Source organism: Gorilla gorilla, chromosome X (assembly GCF_029281585.2).
Source record: "Gorilla gorilla gorilla isolate KB3781 chromosome X, NHGRI_mGorGor1-v2.1_pri, whole genome shotgun sequence".
NCBI lineage: Eukaryota > Metazoa > Chordata > Mammalia > Primates > Hominidae > Gorilla > Gorilla gorilla.
Genome location: NC_073247.2, coordinates 87,212,701 through 87,231,232, shown reverse-complemented (window position 1 = coordinate 87,231,232; position 18,532 = coordinate 87,212,701). Strand labels below are relative to the sequence as shown.

Here is an 18,532-nt window from a genome sequence, read left to right as displayed (position 1 = left end):
GCACACTGACACCTCACACCGCAGGGTATTCCAACAGACCTGCAGCTGAGGGTCCTGTCTGTTAGAAGGAAAACTAACAAACAGAAAGGACATCCACACCGAAAACCCATCTGTACATCACCATCATCAAAGACCAAAAGTAGATAAAACCACAAAGATGGGGAAAAAACAGAACAGAAAACCTGGAAACTCTAAAACGCAGAGCACCTCTCCTCCTCCAAAGGAACGCAGTTCCTCACCAGCAATGGAACAAAGCTGGATGGAGAATGATTTTGACGAGCTGAGAGAAGAAGGCTTCAGACGATCAAATTACTCTGAGCTACGGGAGGACATTCAAACCAAAGGCAAAGAAGTTGAAAACTTTGAAAAAAATTTAGAAGAATGTATAACTAGAATAACCAATACAGAGAAGTGCTTAAAGGAGCTGATGGAGCTGAAAACCAAGGCTCGAGAACTACGTGAAGAATGCAGAAGCCTCAGGAGCCGATGCGATCAACTGGAAGAAAGGTTATCAGCAATGGAAGATGAAATGAATGAAATGAAGCGAGAAGGGAAGTCTAGAGAAAAAAGAATAAAAAGAAATGAGCAAAGCCTCCAAGAAATATGGGACTATGTGAAAAGACCAAATCTACGTCTGATTGGTGTACCTGAAAGTGATGCGGAGAATGGAACCAAGTTGGAAAACACTCTGCAGGATATTATCCAGGAGAACTTCCCCAATCTAGCAAGGCAGGACAACATTCAGATTCAGGAAATACAGAGAACGCCACAAAGATACTCCTCGAGAAGAGCAACTCCAAGACACATAATTGTCAGATTCACCAAAGTTGAAATGAAGGAAAAAATGTTAAGGGCAGCCAGAGAGAAAGGTCGGGTTACCCTCAAAGGGAAGCCCATCAGACTAACAGCGGATTTCTCGGCAGAAACCCTACAAGCCAGAAGAGAGTGGGGGCCAATATTCAACATTCTTAAAGAAAAGAATTTTCAACCCAGAATTTCATATCCAGCCAAACTAAGCTTCATAAGTGAAGGAGGAATAAAATACTTTACAGACAAGCAAATGCTGAGAGATTTTGTCACCACCAGGCCTGCCTTACAAGAACTCCTGAAGGAAGCGCTAAACATGGAAAGGAACAACCGGTACCAGCCGCTGCAAAATCATGCCAAAATGTAAAGACCATCGAGACTAGGAAGAAACTGCATCAACTAATGAGCAAAATCACCAGCTAACATCATAATGACAGGATCAAATTGACACATAACAATATTAACTTTAAATGTAAATGGACTAAATTCTCCAATTAAAAGACACAGACTGGCAAGTTGGATAAAGAGTCAAGACCCATCAGTGTGCTGTATTCAGGAAACCCATCTCACGTGCAGAGACACATATAGGCTCAAAATAAAAGGATGGAGGAAGATCTACCAAGCAAATGGAAAACAAAAAAAGGCAGGGGTTGCAATCCTAGTCTCTGATAAAACAGACTTTAAACCAACAAAGATCAAAAGAGACAAAGAAGGCCATTACATAATGGTAAAGGGATCAATTCAACAAGAGGAGCTAACTATCCTAAATATATATGCACCCAATACAGGAGCACCAGGATTCATAAAGCAAGTCCTGAGTGACCTACAAAGAGGAAACAACTCTTTTTAAAAAATAATTTCAACTTTTTTTGTAGATTCGGGGGTACATGTGCAGGTTTGTTAGCTGGGTATATTGCATGATGGTGAGATTTGAGGTACAATTGAGCCCATCACCCAAATAGTAAGCATAGTACCCAATAGGTAGTTTTTCAACCCTTGTTCCCCACCCCCCAACACAGTAGTCTCCATCATCTATTGGGAAATAACTCTTGAGCAATTCTTGTACTGTCATGAAGAATGAGATCTTGGGCACACTTATGGGCGTCTTACACCATTATCTTTATTCCTTCAAATAGCTGAAAAACAAGGTCTAGCTTTTTGTTAGAGTTTATAAAGCAGAGAAAGTAAAGTGAAGCAATGAACTCAAATATTAGAATTAACATTTTATTGCTAAGTGTTAGGCTCAAAGAGAGATGTGACCGTCTGGCTGACAAACCTCCCCCTGATCTGCAGCATCTTAATAACCTTTATGGGTGGCTTTGATGCAGACTGAAATTTGAGAATCACTGCTCTAAGGAAAAGCACTCTGGACTGGGACTGAAGAAACTTGGATTCTGGTTCCATTGCTTCCATAACTTTGCTGGGTAATTCTGATCAAATCACTTGCCCCTCTGGGCCTCAGTTATTTCTCTGTAAAATGAGAGTGTTGAACCAAATGATCTCTATGGTCTCACCTTACTCTAAAATATTGGTATAGTTCCTATTTTACCGGTTTATAGAATAACCTCGACTTAGTCATTTAACCTCAAAATCCTTCATTTTCTACCGATTTATTTAACAGTACCCATAATTTCTATGAAACCTTGTAATGTAGGAATGGGAGCCAGCTGTTTCCAATTCCATGACTGAACCAGTTGATGCGTAGTAGTACCTGGAACAAGTTAAAGTCCCACACTTCCCATCTCAATCATTGGAATTAAAAATACAGTTAATGTGCTTAAGATACTGCCAAGTGTAGGAGTTTAGTGCTCAGTCACTCAGGTGATCCAAATTGGTTAACCACATTACCCTTGAAGTGTATAATGAGAGGGTAAAGATGAAATTGTTTTCTCCTGATCTCTTTAAAAATCAAAGATTTCACACTCCCATACTGAAGGAACATGGGTTGACATAACTTAGTCATGTAATTTTCCCCGTCCAAACCTCATAAAATCAAAGAAACAAAACAATTGCAAAAGATAACACATTAAAAAAAATTTAAAGGCATTGCCTAAGAGAAAAAAGTATGATAACACTTCACAAAGGCTAGCCTAGAGACACTCCCAGGGGGTAGCCAGCTAAACTCTGGACACAACTCTTGAAAAAATCTTGAATTCTAGAGGGCAATGGAAGAGGTGCTCTCACTTATTGATGATGAGAATATAAATTAAATACAAATATTCTTAATGGCAGTTTGGCAGTATCTACCAAAAGACATGCCTTTTGACCTTGCAGTTCCACTTCAGAGAATTGATCCTATAGATATTTTTTGTGCATGTGCTGATGACATATATAAAAATTATTCATTGAAGCATTATTTGTATTAGCAAGAGAAGGGGGAAGAACAAATTTTCCTCAGAGACAGCCTGGTTAAATAAATTATGGTAACTTATAGTAAGTGAAAAAGAAGTAAGGTACAAAACAGTGTGTATAGAATACTGCCATTTGTGGAAAAACACACTATTTGGGTGATTTTATATGTATAAAATCATAAAGGATACACAATAAAGTCATGGCTTTGTGATGTTGGTTGCTTCCAGCGAGGAGAACTGGGTGGCTGGGGGACAGGTATAGAAGGAAGACTTTTCACTGTATACTATTCCATACTTTCAGATTTTAAAACTTATAAATATATTACTTTTAAAAAGAGATATAATTAAAAATGTTAAAATATTACAAATCTTTCATGTTTGTGGTGTACATATATTTGTATAAACATATACAAATAAGAGAATCTGGAATGATACATACCAAACACCAAAGAGGTGTTGTGCCTTAGAATGGGGAGGTGAGAAGTTAGATGTATGTGTGGGGTGGACATTTACCTTTTACTTTATATTGCTTGAATTTTAAAATGAGATTCCATAGTTACAAAAATCAAGCACATATAAATGGTCTTGTCCTGTAGGGCTGGGAGAACTGGGCCAGGAGAGTAGAGTCTCTTTTTTTTTTTCAATTCAATTATAAATATATGAGAGGCTCAGTCCTATTAAGTTGGTCTTGAGTCATTATTCCCTTGAGTCTTTCTGATGGATTGAAGTAATAAGACCATACCATTTAAGGACTCACAGTCTTGCAGTCTCATAACCACCTCTGTGGAGAATACCAAAATATCTCATATGAGAAGAGCTATCTAAAAGGCAAAGGGTATGAAAAGAAAGGTAGTAGAGAGCCACTTTTATAACTGTCTCAGAAGTACAACCCACACTTCAAAAGTATATAATCTTCAATGGAATACTATTCAGCCATAAGAAAGAATGAAATCATGTCTTTTGCAGCAAGATGGATGGAACTGGAGGCCATTATCTTAAGTGAAACAACTCAGACACAGAAAGACAAATACCTCATGTTCTCACTCATAAGTGGAAGCTAAATAATGTGTACATATGGAAATAGACTGTGGAATGATAGATAATAGAGACTGGTATGGGTGAGGGGGTGGGAGAGGGGTGGATGATAAGAAACTACTCAATAGGTACAATGTACATTATTCAAGTGATAGATACTCTTGAAAGCCCTGACTACACCACTGTGCAACCTATGCATGTAACAAAATTTTACTTGTACTCCATGAATTTATACAAACTTTTTTAAAAGAAAAAAACTGTTTAGTCTTTAACACCTGGCTACATTATAGACTACCTGTGTGACTTTGGTTAATCAACTACCTCTGGTAGTTAATCGACTATCCCTATCTTATTACCTATCTTACAAATTTATTGAGAAAATAAAATGAAATAATATATGTGAAAGCATGTTGTAAACTCTAAAGTGCTGTGTAAATTGTGTCATTATCACCTTTCAGTACTCAAAGTAGCAAAGATAATGACAATTGGCTGAAGTAGTTTTCCCTACATTGTCATAAAGGACATTTCCCCCTTTACTTCAAGAATCACATGGCAACTTTTAAGGTGTGCAACTTGCAGAATGTCTTTGTTTCAGGTTTGTCATTATGGCTTGTTTCTGTCACTGTATGGGAAAATAAAATTAACACTTCATAATAATACCAGAGAATACATGTTAATAGGAAAACAGAATAAAAATTCGTCATGGAGCTTTGTATTTTTGAACTCTTAGAAATGGATAAAAAGATAGTATAAACACTGATTTTTTTTTATTTCAGTTATTTACCTCATACTCTACCATGCCATCTTTGTGTTCTTTACCTGGACCTACTGGAAGTCTATCTTTACACTCCCACAGCAGCCAAACCAGAAGGTAAGAATATTGGTTACTTCTTAAAGGATAAGAACAGAAAAAAGTAGAAGTGACAATAAAGCAAGAAGAGGACAAAAAGAGGAGTAAATAATAAGAAAGAGTCAGGGTAATCTTAAAGAACTCCTAGTGATAAAGGTGAATTGAGGGTAGGATAGGCTATTGAAGGAGTTTGTGAAATCACCAGCTCTGGATATCTTTAATACTAAGAAGCCAACTGGGTGCTGTGGCTCACACCTGTATTCCCAACATTTTTGGAGGCTGAGGCGGGAGAATCACTTGAAGCTAGGAGTTTGAGACCTAGGCAACAAAGTGAGACCCTGTCAATACACAGAATTTTTTAATTAGCTGGGCATGGTGGAGCACACCTGTGTTCCCAGCTACTCAGGAGGCAGAGGCAGGAGGATTACTTAAACCCAGGAGTTTGAGGCTGCAGTGACCTGTGATGGTGCCACTACACTCCAGCCTGAGTGACAGAGTAAGACCCTGTCTCAAATTTTAAAAAGAGTAGGAAACCACTACCTGCATTGGTGATATAATTAGAAAACAAGAACCCACTTGGACTCTGAGGCCTCATCTAATTCAATTCTATGAAACTACTATTTTAGTACCAGTGATTATTTTATTTATTTAGTGCTGTTATTTCATTTCAGTGAGACTCTGAAATACAACTCTGAGAAAAAAGCACAATAGTTAAATCAATCATTTTCAGACTGTTACCTTAAATGCAAGTGTTTCATGCAATATTTTTAAGGGTTCATGAAATAATTTGTGATTATATCAGGCATTTGTAATGTGTAACTACTCTAAATTAGGGTAGGTTCCAAAGTAGTAAAAGAACAATAGGGAAACTTTCCAGCCTCCGAACATTAGGAAAAATACTGTCTCCTTAATGAAGCCAACACGGTGCACAAGAAAAATAAAGTTAACTACAGAGAGAGGCAATAATGTAGAAATTTAGGAATGTAAGAGATATGAGATATGAAGAAAATAAAGAGTAAAATGACAGAAGTTATTCATAATAAGTAATTACTTGAAACATAAATGGATTAAACTATTCAATTAAAAGGTTGAAATTGACAGAATGGATAAAAAATTGTGATTTACCTTTATACTGTTTACAAAAGTCTAACTTTAGAACCAGAGACATAAATAGGTTGAAAATGTAAAGCTAGAAAAAGATATTACTAGTAAATAGTAATCAAAACAGAGCAAGGGTGGTTATATTAATATCATACAACAAAGACTCTTTAAGTAAAAAAATGTTACAAGAGACAAAGAAGGACATATATTTACAAAAGAGTCAATTTATCAAGAATATGTGACAGTTATAAAATATATGCATGTAATAAGAGAGCCCCAAATTATAAGAAGCAAAAACTGAGAGAAATAAAGAAAAAAATACACAATAACAGTTACACAGTAATAGTTGGAGACTTTAATACCCCACTTGCAATAATGGATACAATAACTAAACAGAAGATCAATAAGGAAATGGAGGATTTGAACAACACCAAACCAGCTACATGTAACACACCTATATAGATCACCCAAAAAGAGTAAAATGTACTTTCTTCCTAAGTGTACACGGAATATTTTCCAGTATAGACGATATATTAGGCCATAATACAAGACTCAATAAATTTAAAAGACACAAAATATCTTCTCTGATTGTGATGGAATGAAACCAGAAATCAATAACGCAAAGAAATCTACAGTTTCATAAATATGTGGAAATTAAACACATGCTTAACAAATGAATCAAATAAGACAGCATAAGGGAAATTAGAAAATATTTTGAGATGAATGAAAACAAGAAAAAACTTACCAGAAATTAGGGGATGCAATAAAGCAGTGCTCAGAAAAAAATTTATGGCTGTAAGCACCTTCATTTAAAAAGGATAAAAATTTCGAAATAGTCTGACTTTTCATCTTAAAAAACCATAAAATAAATAGCAATCTAAAACCAAAGTAATCAGAAGGAAATAATAAAGATTAGAACAGGAGTAAACAAAATAAGGAATAGAAAATAATACAGAGACCTAACAAAACCAAAACTGAGACTCTAAAAAGGTTAACAAAATTGTCAAACCTTTATTTAGCTAGACTGAAAAGGAGAGAAGGAGGGAAGAGAAGGGAAAAGAGGAGAGAAGGGAAGGGAGGGGAGGAAGAGGAGGAGAGGAGAAGGGAAGGGAGGGGAGGAAGAGGAGGAGAGGAGAAGGGAGGGAAGGGAGGAGAAAGGAAGATAAAAAAGAGTACAGGCACAAATTACTTATATTAGGAAGGGAGGGAGGGAAGAAAGGAAAGAAGGAAGGAACAAAGGAAGGGAAGGAGAGAGGAAAAAAGGAAGACGTAAGTTACTAATATCAGAAGTGAAAGTGGAGATGTAACTACCAACTTTAAATAAATTGAATTATAAGAAAATAACATGAAAAATTGTGTGCCCCTAAATTTGATAACCTAGATGAAATGGAAAAACTTTTAGAAAGACACAAACTACCAAAACTGACTCAAGAAGAAATAAAAAATCTGAATAGACTTTTAACAAGTAAAGATATAGAATTAGTAATCAAAAACCTGCCAACAAAGAAAACCCAAGGACCAGATGGCTTCACAGATGAATTCTATCAAATATTTAAGGAATAATTAACATCAATCCTTCCCAAATTTCTTAAAAAAAAATAAGAAACATTTCCTCTGGCTAGTGCAAGTAGGCAAGAAAATCAAATAAAAGACATTGAAATTGAACAGGAAGAAGTAAAATTATCTCTGTTTGTAGGTATGATCTTACATATAGAAAACTGTAAATATTCCACATGTAAAACCCTATTACAAATAATAAATGAATTCAGCAAAGTTGCAGGATACAAAATCACCACATCACGCAAAAACCAATTATGTTTTGATAGGCTAACAATGAACAATCTGAAAGGAAACTAAAAAAGCAATTTCATTTATAATAGCACCAAAAACAATAAAATACTTAGGAAGAAACATAACCAAAAAAGTGAAAGACTTCTAAAGTGAAAACTAAAAAATGTCACTGAAAGAAAGTAGACATGAATAAAGGGAAAAGCATCCTTTATTCATGAATTGGAAGAGTTAATATTGTTAAAACGTAAATACTATCCAAATCAATCTATAGATTTAATGCAATTTATATCAAAATCCCAATGATCTTTTTCTTGCAGAAATAAAAAGTCATTTTCTAAAATTTATATGGAATATCAAGAGATCCCACATACCAAAAACAATCTTGAAAAAGAACAAAGTTGTAGCTTCACACTTCCTGATTTCAGAATTTACTACAAAGCTACAGTAATCAAAACAATGTGGTACTAGCATAAGGACAGATATGTAGACCAATGGAATAGGATAAAGAGCCCAACAACAAACACTTGCATATTTGGTCAGAAATCTTCAACAGCCATGCTAAAAGCATTCTAATGGAGAATGCACAGTCTTCAACAAGTGGTGTTGGGATAACTGGATGTCCATATCCAAAAGAATGATGTAGAACCCTTACCTCACACCATATATAAAAATTAACTTAAAATAGATCCAAGATCTAAACTTAAGAGCTAGGATTATAAAACTTAGAAAAAAAGTCCACAGAGGAATATTTTTATAACATTGGTTTGGGAATTTCTTGGATATGACACCAACACTGTAAAAAAGCAAACATACATAAATTGGACTACATCATAATTTAAAATTTTCATATGTCAAAGGATACATTTAACAGAGTGAAAAGGCAGCCTACAGAATAGCAGAAAATATAAGTAATATGTTAGATAAAGAGTTATTATACGGAATATTTAAAAACTACAGCTAAACAAAAAACATTTTTTTATTTATTTTTATTTATTTATTTATTTTTGAGACGGAGTCTCGCTCTGTCACCCAGGCAGGAGTGCAGCGGCGCAATCTCGGCTCACTGCAAGCTCCACCTCCGGGTTCACGCCATTCTCCTGCCTCAGCCTCCCGAGTAGCTGGGAGCACAGGCACCCGCCACCACGCCTGGCTAATTTTTTGTATTTTTTTTAGTAGAGATGGGTTTTCACCGTGTTAGCCAGGATGGTCTCGATCTTCTGACCTCATGATCCACCCATCTCGGCCTCCCAAAGTGCTGGGATTACAGGCATGAGCCACCGCGCCTGGCCAACTCATTTTATTTTTTAAAAATAATTTCAATTTTTATTTTAGTTTCAAGGGTTATATGTGCAGATCAGTTTTAAAATGGGTAAATAACTTGACAGTTCTCCAAAGAAGATACCTCAATGCTCAGGAATATTTTAGTCAGGGTTCTCTAGACGGACAGAACTAATAGTGTGTGTGTGTGTGTGTGTGTGTATAAAGGGGATTATATATATATATATATATAAGGGGATTTTATATATATATATATAAAAGGGGATTATATATATATATACACACACACATATATGTGAGTATATAAAAGTGTAAGTATAATAAAAGTACAGATATATGTGTGTGTGTGTGTGTGTGTGTGTATATATATATATATAAAGGGGAGTTTATTAAGTATTAATTCACACAATCACAAGGTCTCACAATAGGCCATCAGCAAGCTGAGGAGCAAGGAAAGCCAGTCTGAATCCCAAAACTGAAGAAGTTGGAGTCCGATGTTTGAGGGCATGAAAGGTCCAGCACAGGAGAAAGATGGAGGCTTGGAGCCTAGGCCAGTCTAGTCTTTTCACGTTTTTCTGCCTGCTTTATATTCACTGGCAGCTGATTAGATGGTGCCCATCCAGATTAAGGGTGGGTCTGCCTTCCCAAGCCTACTGAATCAAATGTTAATCTCCTATGGCAGCACCCTCACAGACACACCCAGGATCAGTCCTTTGCATCCTTCAATCCAATCAAGTTGACACACAGTATTAACCATCACAAGTCCACCCCTTGTCAAGTTGAAACCATACACATCTCCTGAGACCATACATAATCTTCAAATAAAGACAATAATAAGATCATAATTATGCCTGACATGATACAACTATCCTTTGTACAACCAGAAACACACCAATACCCAAACCAAATGCTATTACATAAAGTTAACAATACTTAAATGCTGATATGAAGTCAATAAATCTTATGTCACATGATAAAGGAAAAAGGAAATAGAAGGAAGATATTTTCTTAGTACGAGTGTATACATGCACAAATATGTTTTTAAGAAAAGAAGGAGGAAATACTCATGATAATTATAGCTCTTGTTTCTGCAACTGGTCACGTGGTTGTAGCTGGTATTGATGACCACCTTCTACTCCTGTATTACATGCATATTCTTTCTTACCTCTGTTGTGGAGTAGTAAATTGATTTCATCTTGATAGTCTGGGTCAGTCACCCCAGGGAACACTATAACTCCATTCTTAGCTTGTTGACTTAAAGGTAGGAGGAGCCCAAAGTGTCCAGGTGGCAATCTTAACTTCCAGTTTAATGGAATTGTTGTGTCTCCTGGTGGCAATGTTCCTCCATCTGGAACAAAGACCTCTGGGCAAGCAGAACATAATGTAGTGGGAACAGGAAGCAAAAATTTTGCTAGTGGATCACTAGGGGTGATAGTGAGTAGTGCCACTTCCACTTCCACCACTTGATTTCTAGACACATGAATCCTGCCTATGCAAGAAAGAGTACCATATATTGGATGCTGATTGAAAGCATACACGGCCTTCTGGAGAACTATGCCCCAGCTCTGCGAAGTATTGTCACCTAGTTGACATTGTAATTGTGATTTCAAAAGGCTATTCCACTGTTCTATCAATCCAGCTGCTTCGGGATGATAGGGAACATGGGAATTCCATGAGCATGAGCCCACTGCCTCACGTCTTTAGCCGTAAAATGAGTGCATTGGTTAGAGGCAGTGCTGTGTGGATTACCGTGATGGTGGATAAGGGACTCCATGAATCCATGAACTGTATAGACAGAAGCATTGTGTGCAGGATAGGTAAACCTGTATTCGGAGTCAGTATCTATTCCAGTGAGGAAAAACCTCTGCCCATTCCTAATAAATGAAGTCCAGTATAATCAACCTGCCACCAGGTAGCTGGCTGATCACCCCAAGAAATGGTGCCAATTTGAATGCTGAGTGTTGGTCTCTGCTGCTGGCAAAATTGGGCACTCAGCAGTGGCCATAGCCAGGTCAACCGTGGTGAGTGGAGGTCCATGTCACTGAGCCCATGCATAACCTCCATCCTTGCCACCACAGCCACTTTGTTCATGGGCCCATTGGGCAATGACAGGGGTGGCTGGGGAAAGAGGCTGAGTGATGTCCACAGAACAGGTCATCCTATCCACTTGATTATTAAAATCCTCCTCTGCTGAAGTCACCCGTTGGTCACCACTCACATGGGATACAAATATCTTCACAGTTTATGACCACTCAGAGAGGTCCATCCACATACCTCTTCCCCAGATTTCTTTGTCACCAATTTTCCAATCATGCTTCTTCCAAATCCCTAACCATCCAGCCAAACCATTGGCTACAGCCCATGAATCAGTATATAATTGCACATCTGGCCATTTCTTCCTCCATGCAAAGTGCACAACCAGGTGTGGTGCTCAAAGTTCTGCCCCATGGGAAGATTTCTTTACACCGCTGTCCTTCCGGGATGTCCTAGAAAGGGTCTGTAGTGCTGCAGCTGTCCACTTTCAGGTGGTGCCTGCATTTCGTGTAGAACCATCTGTGAACCAGGCCCTAGTAATCTCTTCCTCTGTCAACTGATCGTAGTGAACCCCCCATGAGGCCATCAGTGCAGGCTGGGGGAGAGAAGGCAAGGTGGCAGGAGTGGAGACCATGGGCATTTGAGCTACTTTGTCATGTAACTTGTGCCTTCAGGACCTGCTCGAGCATGATCACGTATATACCACTACATTTGATGATCGAATACTGATGTGCACAACCAACTTTATGGCTAGATGGGTCACAGAGTGCCCAGTTCATGATAGACAGTTCAGGTCACATGGTGACTTTATGACCCATAGTCAATCGTTCAGTTTCCACCAAAGCCCGGTAATAGGCCAAGAGCTGTCTCTCAAAAGGAGAGTAGTTATCTGCAGAAGACGGCAGGGCCTTGCTCCAAAATCCTAGAGACCTCTGCTGTGATTCACCTGTGGGAGCCTGCCAAAGGCTCCAAACAGCATCCCTATCTGCCACTGACAACTCAAGCACCGTTGGATCTGCTGGATCATATAGCCCAAGTGGCAGAGCAGCTTGCACAGCAGCCTGGACCTGTTGCAGAGCCTTCTCCTGTTCTGGACCCAACTCAAAACTGGCAGCCTTTTGGGTCACTCGATAAATGGGCCAGAGTAACATGCTCAAATGAGGAATGTGTTGCATCTAAAATCCAAATAGGCCCACTAGGCATTGTGCTAATTTCTTGGTTGTAGGAGGGGCCAAATGCAGCAACTTTTCCTTCACCTCAGAAGGAATATTTTGACGGCTTCACACCACTGGAACCCTGGAAATTTTACTGAGGTAGAAGGTCCCTGAATTTTAGTCAGATTTATTTCCCATCCTCTGGCATGCAATTGTCTCACCAATAAGTCCAGTGTATTTGCTACTTCTTATACACTGGATCCAATCAGCATAATGTCATCAATGTAATGGACCAGTGTGATATCTTGCAGAAGCGAAAAACGATCAAGATCTCTCCCAATAAGATAATGTCACAAAGACAGAGAGTTGATATACTCCTAAGGTAGGACAATAAAGGTATATTACTGGCCTTACAAGCTGAAGGCAAATTGCTTCTGGTGGGCCTTATGGACAGGAATGGAGAAAAAGGCATTTACTAAGTCAATGTCTGCATACCAGGTACCAGGAGATGTGTTAATTTGCTCAAGCAATGAAACCACATCTGTTACAGCAGCTGCAATTGGAGTCATCGTGAAGCTTACGATAATCCACTGTAATTCTCCAAAATCCATCTGTTTTCTGTGCAGGCCAAATTGGAGAGTTGAAGGAGGATGTAGTGGGAATCACCACCGCTGCATCTGTCAAGTCCGTGATGGTGGCACTAATCACAATCCCTCCAGGGATGTGATACTGTTTTTGATTTATTATGTTTCTAGGTAGAGGCAGCTCTAATGGCTTCCATTTGGTCTTTCCCACCATAATAACCCTCTCCCTACCAGTCAGGGAGCCATTGTGGGGATTCTGCCAGCTGCTAAGTATGTCTATGCCAATTATGCATTCTGGCACTGGGGAAATGACCACAAGATGAGTCCGGGGACCCACTGGACACCAGACACTGTAAATCAGACCTGAGCTAAAACTCCATTAATTACCTGACCTCCATAAGCCCCTACTTTAACTGGAGGATCATAATGACATTTTTGCTTGCCTGGAATCATCAGCTCAGAGCCAGTGTCCAGTAGTTCCCAAAATGTCTGATCATTTCCGTTTCCCCAATGCAGTTACCCTGGTAAAAGGCCACATGTTTCTTTGGGGAAGGATGGGAGAAAGATTTTGTTCCTTGGTTCTCCACATATGGTCAAAGGTATTATGTAGAGAGTCACTAAACTCCTCGCCTCTCACAAGCCGTGAAACTCCAGGAGTTTGTTAAGTATTATTAACTCACACAATCACAAGGGCCCACAATAGACCATCTGCAAGCTGAGGAGCAAGGAAAGCCAGTCCAAGTCCCAAAACTGAAGAACTTGGAGTCCAATGTTCGAGGGCAGGAAGGCTCCAGCTTGGCAGAAAGATGTAGCCTTGGAGGCTAGGCAGTCTAGTCTTTTCGCGTTTTTCTGCCTGCTTTATATTCGCTGGTAGCTGATTAGATGGTGCTTACTCAGATTAAGGGTGGGTCTGCCTTCCCCACCCACCGAGTCAAATGTTAATCTCCTTTGGCAGCAGCCTTGCAGACACACCCAGGATCCTTTGCATCCTTCAGTCCAATCAAGTTGACACTCAATATTAACCATCACAAAGAAGCACATGAAAAGATGCTGAATATCGTTAATCATTAGATTAATGCAAATCAAAACAATGAGATACCACCACACACCCTTTATTAAAATCTTTATTAAAAGGCTTACTATAAAAAAAACTGTAAAACAGCAAGTGTTGGTGAATATGTAAAGAAATTGGAACATTTGAAGTCTGTTGATGGGAATGGTAAAATGGTGTAACTGCTATGGAAAACAGTATAATGGTTCCTGAAATAGTTGAAAATAGCACCACCACAGGGTCTAGCAATTCCACTTTTGGGTTTATACCCAAAAGAGTTGACAGCAAGGTCTCAAAGAGATGGCTGTATACCTATGTTTATAGTGTTATTCACAATAGCCAAAAGGTGGAAGCAACCCAAATGAACTGGTAAGTAAAATCAAGTATATACATACAATGGAATATTATTCAGCTTTTGGAAAGAGAGGGAAATTCTGACACATGCTACCACATGGATAAAACTTCAGGACATCGTACTAAGTGAAATAAACCAGTAACAAAAGGCTAATATGTATGATTCTACTTATATGAGGTACCTAAAGTAGACGAATTCACAGAGAAAAAGTAGAATGGTCTTTGCTAAGACTGGGAGGAGAGGGAAATGTGGAGTTATTTAATTAGTATAGAATATCAGTTTGGGAAGATGAATAAAGTTCTGGAGATGGATGGTAGTGATGGTTGAACAGTAATGTGAATGTACTTAATACCACTGAACTATATACTTTAAAATGGTTAAATTTCATTACACATATTTATCACATTATTTTAAAAAGGACCAAATACTTAAATGTAAGGCCTAAATTTACAAAACTCTTTGAGTAAAACTTAGGGGAAAATCTTTATTATCTTGGATTTGGCAATGAATTATTTTATATGACACCAAAAGCACAAGTAATAAAAGAAAAAGTGGATAAATTTGACTTCATCAAAGTTAAAAAAAAGCCTTTTGTACATCAAACAACACTATCAAGAAAGTGAGATGATCATCCAAAGAATGGGAGAAAATATTTACAAGTCATGTATCTGATGTGTCAAGTGTTCAGAATATATCAAGAATTTCTGCAAATAAACAACAAGAAAACAAACAACCAAATTTAAAACTGGTGAAAGGATTTGAATAGACATGTCTCCAAAGAATATATACAAATAGCCAAAAAGCACAGAAAAGATGCTTGACATCATTAGTTACTAGAGAATTGCAAACAAGACCATGATAGATACCTACTAGGATAGCCAAATTAAATAAATGAATGAATGAAAAATAATAACTCTTGGAGAGGATGTGAAGAAATCAGAATCTTGATACATTGCTACTAGGAATGTAAAATGGTATGACTGATGTGAAAACAGCTGTGCAAATTTTCATGAAGTTAAATATATAATTACCATGTGACCCAGAAATCCCACTCCTAGATATATACCCAAAATAATTGAAAACAGGTGTTCAAACAAGTACTTATACGTAACTATTCATAGCAGCACTATTCACTATAGCCAAAAGGTAGAAACAGTCCAAATTTTCATCAGTGAATAAATGGATAATGAAGGTGTTGTATGTCCATATGCTGGCTGGAATTTTATTCAGCCATGAAAAGGAATGTAGTACTGATACATGGTACAACACGGATGAACCTTGAAAACATTATGCCAGGGCTGGGCACGTGGCTCATGCCTGTAATCCCAGCATTTTGAGAGGCCGAGGCAGGCGGATCACCTGAGGTCGGGACTTCGAGACTAGCCTCACCAACTTGGAGAAACCCCGTTTCTACTAAAAATACAAAATTAGCCGGGCATGGTGGTTCATGCCTGTAATCCCAGTTACTCGGGAGGTGGAGGCAGGAGAGTCGCTTGAACCTAGGAGGCAGAGGTTGTGGTGACCCGAGATTGTGCTATTGCACTCCAGCCTAGGCAACAAAGAGCAAAACTCTGTCTAAAAAAAAAAAAAAAAATTATGCCAGTTGAAAGACACCAGACACTGAAGGCCACATAGTTTTGATTACATTTATGTGAAATATCCAGAAAGGCAAATCCATAGAGACAGAATGCAAATTAATAGTTGCCAGGCACTGGGGATAGAGAGAAATGGAGAATAACTGTTATTAGGTATGGCGTTTCCTTTTGGGGAGATGAAACTGTTCTGGAACTAGATAGTGGTAATGGTTGCACAACACTCTGTACTAAATGCTAACGAATTGTACACTATATTTATGTTATGCGAATTTTGCCTAAATAAAAATGACTGTCATCATCACCTTATGAAGCTTGTAGGCCAGTAGAAAGTCTGATTGTTTGGGAATTTCATAGCCCTAACCTGGGTGAGATGATGACAGAATTTAGACATCCACTACAAATATCTAACACTTAAGACCACATCTTTATTATTTTTAACTTGTAAAAAGAAAAGGAGAGTACATTGGGCCAATTTAATAGCCACAATATTACATTCTTTAATACCAAGTACATCCCAATCTATCATCAATTGCCTCATCCAAAATGCATTTACTGGCTCATTGTATTATAAGTTTTCAATAAGGCTTGTTAGTGCCAGAATTAGGGCGTCCAGGCCTGACATCTTATTCCAAACCAAAGCCAGTTTGTTGAGTAGACATGAGATATTTATCACATACAAATAGAAAGTCCTCTTCCTGTGCCTTTCAAGGAGGTGCAGTGTACTATAAGGAAGTTATATTCCCAACGACATCCCAGAAATTAAAGTGCCACCACAAGGTGCTACTTTTAATTATAATGTTAAAAAGAATTTTTAAAACCTTATAATTTTGTCTTAACTGGTATAACTGTTCTTCTAAGTAAACAAAATAACCAGTTGTTTTTTATATTACTTTGCAGTATTTAGTTCATTTAGCTACTGTTTTATAATATCAATTTATTGACTTTTTTTTTTCTTTGTCTTAAACTTTTATTTTAAGTTCAGGGGTACATGTGCAGGATATGCAGATTTGTTATACAGGTAAATGTTTGCCATGGTGCTTTGCTGCACAGATAATCCCATCACCTAGGTGTGAATCCCAGCATCCATTAGCTCCTCTTCCTGATGCTGTCCCTCCCCCAACCCCTAACAGGCCCCAGTGTGTGTTGTTCCTCTTCCTGTGTCCATGTGTTCCCATTGTTCAGCTCCCACTTATAAGTTAGAATGTATGGTGTTTGGTTATCTGTTCCTGTGTTAGTCTGCTGAAGATAATGGCTTCCAACTCCACCCACGTCCCTGTAAAGGACATGATCTCCTTCCATTTTATGGCTGCATAATATTCCATGGTGTATATGTACCACATTTTCTCTATCCAGTCTATCATCGATGGACATTTAGGTTGATTTCATGTCTTTGCTATTGAGAATAGTGCTGCAATGAACATATGCATGCATGTATCTTTATTTATTTATTTATTTTTAAAGAAAAGAGGTTTAATTGACTCACGGTTACACATGGCTGGGCAGGCCTCAGGAAAGTTACAATTAATGAATGTATCTTTAAACTCAAATAATTTATATTTCTTTGGGTATATACCAAGTAATGGGATTGCTGGGTCAAATGGTATTTCTGGCTCTAGGTCTTCAAGGAATTGCCACACTATCTTCCACAATGATTGAACTAATTTACACTCCCACCAACAGTGTAAAGGCATTCTTTTATCTGCAACCTTGTCAGCATCTGTTGCTTTTGACTTTTTAGTAATAGCCATTCTGACTGGCATGAGATAGTATCTCTTTGTGGCTTTGATTTGTATTTAATGATCAGTGATGTTGAGCTTTTTTTTCATGTTTCTTTTGGCCACATGTATGTCTTCTTTTGAGAAGTGTTTGTTCATGTCGTTTGCCCACTTTTTAATGGGGTTGTTTGTTTTTTTCTTAGAAATTTAAGTTCCTTGTGTAATAGACTCTGGATATTAGACCTTTGTTAGATGGAGAGATTGTAAAACTTTCCTCCCATTCTTTAGGATGTGTGTTCACTCTGATGATGGTTTCTTTTGCTGTGCAGGAACTCTTTAATTACATCCCATTTGGTTTGATGCAATTGCTTTTGGTGTTTTCATCATGAAATATTTGCCTGTGCCTATGTCCTGAATAGTATTGCCTGGATTTTCTTCTAGGGTTTTTACAGTTTCAGGTTTTATACTTAAGTCTTTTAATCCATCTTGAGTTAACTTTTATATAAGGTGTAAGGAAGGGGGCCAGTTACAATTTTCTGCATATGGCTAGGCAGCACTCCCAGCATCATTTACAAAATAGGGAATCCTTTCCCCATTGCTAGTTTTTGTCAGGTTTGTCAAAGATCACGTTTTTGGCGTGTGGTCTTATTTCTGGGTTCTGTTTTCTGTTCCATTGGTCTATGTGTCTGTTCTTCTGCCCATACCATACTGTTTTGGTTACTGTAGCCTTGTAGTATAGCTTGAAGTCTGTAGCATGGTGCCTTTAGCTTTTTTCTTAGGATTGTCTTGGCTATTCAGGCTCTTTTTTGGTTCCATACGAATTTTTAAATA

The 18,532-nt window shown here is 37.9% G+C and overlaps 1 protein-coding gene across 2 annotated transcripts in view; it reads left to right on the top strand.

The window, feature by feature from the left end:
• Positions 1-18,532, top strand: part of ZDHHC15 (zDHHC palmitoyltransferase 15) — a 156,746-nt gene that overhangs the window by 41,385 nt on the left and 96,829 nt on the right. For both annotated transcript variants that reach the window (XM_019018810.4, XM_019018811.4), the window contains one exon: positions 4,970-5,064. In XM_019018810.4, coding sequence (XP_018874355.1) covers positions 4,970-5,064 — 95 coding nt within the window. The remainder of the gene's footprint in view (positions 1-4,969; positions 5,065-18,532) is intronic.